The sequence below is a fragment of the Histomonas meleagridis genome, assembly GCF_020186115.1.
Source record: "Histomonas meleagridis strain 2922-C6/04-10x chromosome Unknown contig_18, whole genome shotgun sequence".
Classification (NCBI taxonomy): Eukaryota; Parabasalia; order Tritrichomonadida; family Dientamoebidae; genus Histomonas; species Histomonas meleagridis.
Window position 1 is genome coordinate 24,974 of NW_027150797.1, and position 4,316 is coordinate 29,289.

Genomic DNA, 4,316 nt, shown 5'->3' on the forward strand with positions numbered 1-4,316 from the left:
CTTTTAAATTATAAACAATTGTTCAAATTCTAGTCAGTGGTTTTTTATATTATTCTAAATTGTTAATTTGTCTTCAAACTTTAATCATTTATTTTGTTTTCCATTCTAAACATTATTTTAATGATTTTTGCATGTATATTATTATCAATGCATGCTGTTGGGCATGTTTCTTATACATCTGAAGATTTATGGTCAATTGACATTATAGGAAAGAACAAAACAAAAAGTCTTCTTATTAATAATTATACTGGTGATAGATATGATGAAATTGTTGATACAATAATAAAATCTACTGCATCATGGCAGATGTCACCTTTAGAAATCATTCTTACCATGACTCCAGAGCAACATATGAATCTTACTGGTTTAGATCAAAATGTAAGCTCATCGATAGCTTATGTTTTTTGGGGAACTTATCTCAAGGGTGCATATAATGATTCATGTAACTATTTCCATAGACTTGATGATACATTTTTAGGTTATTTTCTTGTCTCTAGAAATTCATTCGGTACAGGTATTTCATGGCTTCAAGTTGGTCATCCTTATAATGAGTTTCCTGGTCAAATTAAAATCAAACTTACTTTAAGACAAGGGATGAGAACCAATGAAACAGAAGAACGTGATGTCCGTAAAAGAGTTAATGAAATATTTACCACAGGTAATCTTACAGGATATGGACGTGAAAATGATCTTCATACAGATTATGAAAAATCAGTTGCAATTTGGTGGTGGATTAAAGAAAATGTTGAATATGGTTTTTCTAAAAGGATGGAAAATTCAGCATATGGTGGAATTATATTGGGCAAAGCTGTAGATCATGGCTATTCTGCTATGTCTGGTATTTTGTTACAACGAGCAGGAGTTGAAGTGCGTTGCTTAATGGGATTGTTAGCAAAGAAAAAACGATTCCATGCATGGAATTGGCTTCATATTGGGGAAGAATGGTTTGCTTACGATAGTACTTCAAGTAATGCAGGGAATTTTTTAATGGGAATTAATACAACTAATCATTTGAGTCAATACAAGTATTCTGATGGTGAATATTGGGATTTTCCTGTTTCCACTAGTAATTATAATTATAAGTTTAATAGCTTTAGTTTTCCTAAAAATGCACCATTGTTATATCAGAAAGAAGATACAGACTCAGGTTTAATCGGAAGAAATCTTAAATGGACATTAAAGAATGGTCTTCTTACTATTAAAGGAAGAGGACCAATGAGAAATTTCGAAAATGCAACACAAGTTCCATGGAAAAACTTCTTTTATAAAATTCTAAAACTAAAGATAGAAGAAACAGTTACAACGATTGGAGATTATGCATTTTATAATATAGACAAAATTAAGTATCAAAATTATAAAGATAAATTAGGATTCATTCAATCAATTGGCCAAAAAGCATTTTCTGATTATAATGATCATGTTAAAACACAAGTATCATATAAAATTATTAATTTAACATTTTTAGATGAAAATGAAAAAGAAAATTACAAAGCACAAATTGTAAATGCAAGTACACTAGATAAAATCAATGAAATATTACTAAAAGCTGAAAATAAATCAAAGGAAAACGAAAATACACAAAAAACATCAGCAAAAGATACAATCAAAAAATTGCCTTACCTTAAAAGCGATTCAGTTAAAGATTTTGAAGAAGAAATCAATAAAGCAAAAGATAAAGAATCAATTAAAGAAGTTGTTACAAAAGCACAATCAAAGAATAAAGAGCTAAAAGTAGTTTTCGAAAAGAGAGAAACAGTAAAAGAAGAAATCAAAAAGTTAGATAAATTGGGCGATATGCAAAAAGATTACATCGAAAAATTAGACAAAGCACACAATGAACAGGAATTTGACCAAATATTGCAAGATGCTAAAACAAAAAATGAAGAACGTCAAGAAGAAGAAAAATGCTGCTCAAGAAAACAAAACAAATACAATTGTTATGTCTGTAACAGTTTCTGTTTCTATAATTGTTGTTTTAGTGGCAGTAGTCATTCTTGTTCTTGTTATTCGAAAACAAAGATATCAATCTGTTCATAAAAGTAATGAGCAATCAAGTAAAATTTAAGCTAATCCAATAAAAAAAAAAAAAAAAAACTTACTTCAAATAGCATCACTTTGAAATTTGATTCCATTACAATAATAATTTTGGCTATTAACAATAATTCTTTTTCATTCACTTAATTAATTTAGATAATTCTGTTTGATGATTTCTATTTTTATTGACCGAAAAATTAATGTTAAAAAATGAAATAGTCACTATTATTAAATGATTCGGGAATGATAGATGCTCTAAGATCTCGGATTAGAATCAGCATCCTTTTTTACGTGGATTACAATTTTCGAAAACATTAATTTCTCGATTACCAAAATTTGTTGAATCTTCACAACTTGGTAATATGAAAATAATTGGAATTAATTATGAAATTAAATGCAAATGCCATAAATTAATAGATAAGTGTATATCAATGTTTTGTATAGAGAAAGTTACTGAATGTTTCCCACTTAATGAAGAAAAACTTTTTAAGTAATGCACTTAAAGAAGTTAATAAGAATTTAAGATGTAGAAATAATAAAACAGATGAAACGCAAAGTCTTGATAATAATGACATCGAATTAGATGTAGATATGACGAAGATGTATATGATTTAAATGATTTGCGTGAAACAATATAACGAATAATGAAGCAACCACAGAATTTAGAGTAAAAAGGGCTCGAATTGTATAAAAGAGGTCGACTTGTGCTGAAAGAAGCGCCGAAGAAAATTAAAAAAAAAAGATGATGAAGAAAGTAACGAATCAGGTTGAGTGAATGAAATAGCAGAACATATTAAGAAGAGAAAATTGAAACAAAAAGAACAACAAAAGAAAAGTATCGAAAGAGCATTCATTTTATTTGGAACAACCCATACAGACATTCCACCTAATGAATAATTATTTAACATAACAAAACTTAATAAATCAACACTTAAATATTATTTAATTTTATTGCATTCATTAACAATAGATTCGAGACAAAATTTTGTGGGCTTAATGACTTAATATTTTAAAATGTAGAGATAAAAAATTATCATATAATAATGGATATCATATACAATGCATCTTCTTTTTTGTTTTTTTCTTTGTTTTCTATTAGTTATTTTTACAATAATGTTGTCCAAATAAATAATGCATTATAAGAAAAGTAAATGATAATATATTATTTTAAAGAAAAAATCTGAAATTCAGAATTATTATGGTAAAAATACATTATGTGTTCAAATAGCAGAAGTAAGTATATTATATTACCTTGGGTAATACTTTTTTTATCTGTGATAATACCTTATTATGGTTTTTTTTATGGTTTTTACTAAAATTTCGATGATTTTTGTATTAAAATATTCAATCTATTTTCTTTTTTAAATGTCAATTAGATTATTTTTTAATAAAGCACATATTTTTCCGGGGTATTTTTTTTCATAATTATTTTATACAAAATATATATCATCAATACATTAATTTCAATGATTATTATTTCCTGTCTATTGGGATTGTTTGTACATCTACATAGAGCGAAAATTCTGAATTGAATAGTTTACTCATAAATTGAATGATTTGAGAATTTCAGGCGGTTTTTCAGTGGAATCAATGGTGCGACTAATGGAAGTAAATTAATGTCATCTTTATATGCTGTTTCTCGATTTCTTTCCGATAAAAGATTTTATCACTTTCTTTCTTGCATGGAGTGAAACAAACTACATTCATATAATAAACTCGTCTCAACTTCAATTAAAGAATCAATTTGTTATGATCTTAAATTACAAAATCTTTATGAAAGTCTTCACCACCTTAAAGCATTCTTTAAAGTTATTTAAGTGAACATTTTGGAAAAAGAGTTGTTTAATTAATCACAAGGTTTTTTCAAACAATTTGGATGATTTTTGTTCAACTTTGTTACTCAAAGATATCCTTCATACCAATAATACAATTTAATGATAAACCTTTTCATAAATTCTTCAGAAGGAGATCAATTACATAAAATCAGATTATTTGGTTTACTGTTTTCACATATTGGCATAACTCATTGATGATCCATGGTGCTTGAAGTTTTTTGTTTTTTTAAGACAGAAAGACGACATTCTTGAGCGTTAATTCTCGAGCAACGGAAATTAATTCAAAAAGTTTCAAACACCCAGCAAAAACAACTTTTTGATAAGAAATTGTGCACAATTTCAATTTACTTTTGTTAGAGCTAATCAAATGTTTGTGTTTTTCATCGGCTAAATGCGAGAAATTTTTAAAGTCTCATTTCCATTTGCTGGGTTCTGTTCCTTGTAATT

At 27.2% G+C, this 4,316-nt stretch overlaps 1 protein-coding gene across 1 annotated transcript; it reads left to right on the forward strand.

Moving 5' to 3' along the window:
• Positions 1–306: 306 nt before the first annotated feature.
• On the forward strand, positions 307–2,037 carry GO595_002377 (leucine-rich repeat protein; the record flags this gene model as incomplete). The annotated part of the gene is made up of 1 exon (XM_067915280.1): positions 307–2,037. One exon carries the CDS (start codon positions 307–309, stop codon positions 2,035–2,037), a length of 1,731 nt encoding a protein of 576 aa, XP_067777314.1.
• Between the last annotated feature and the right edge of the window lie 2,279 nt (positions 2,038–4,316).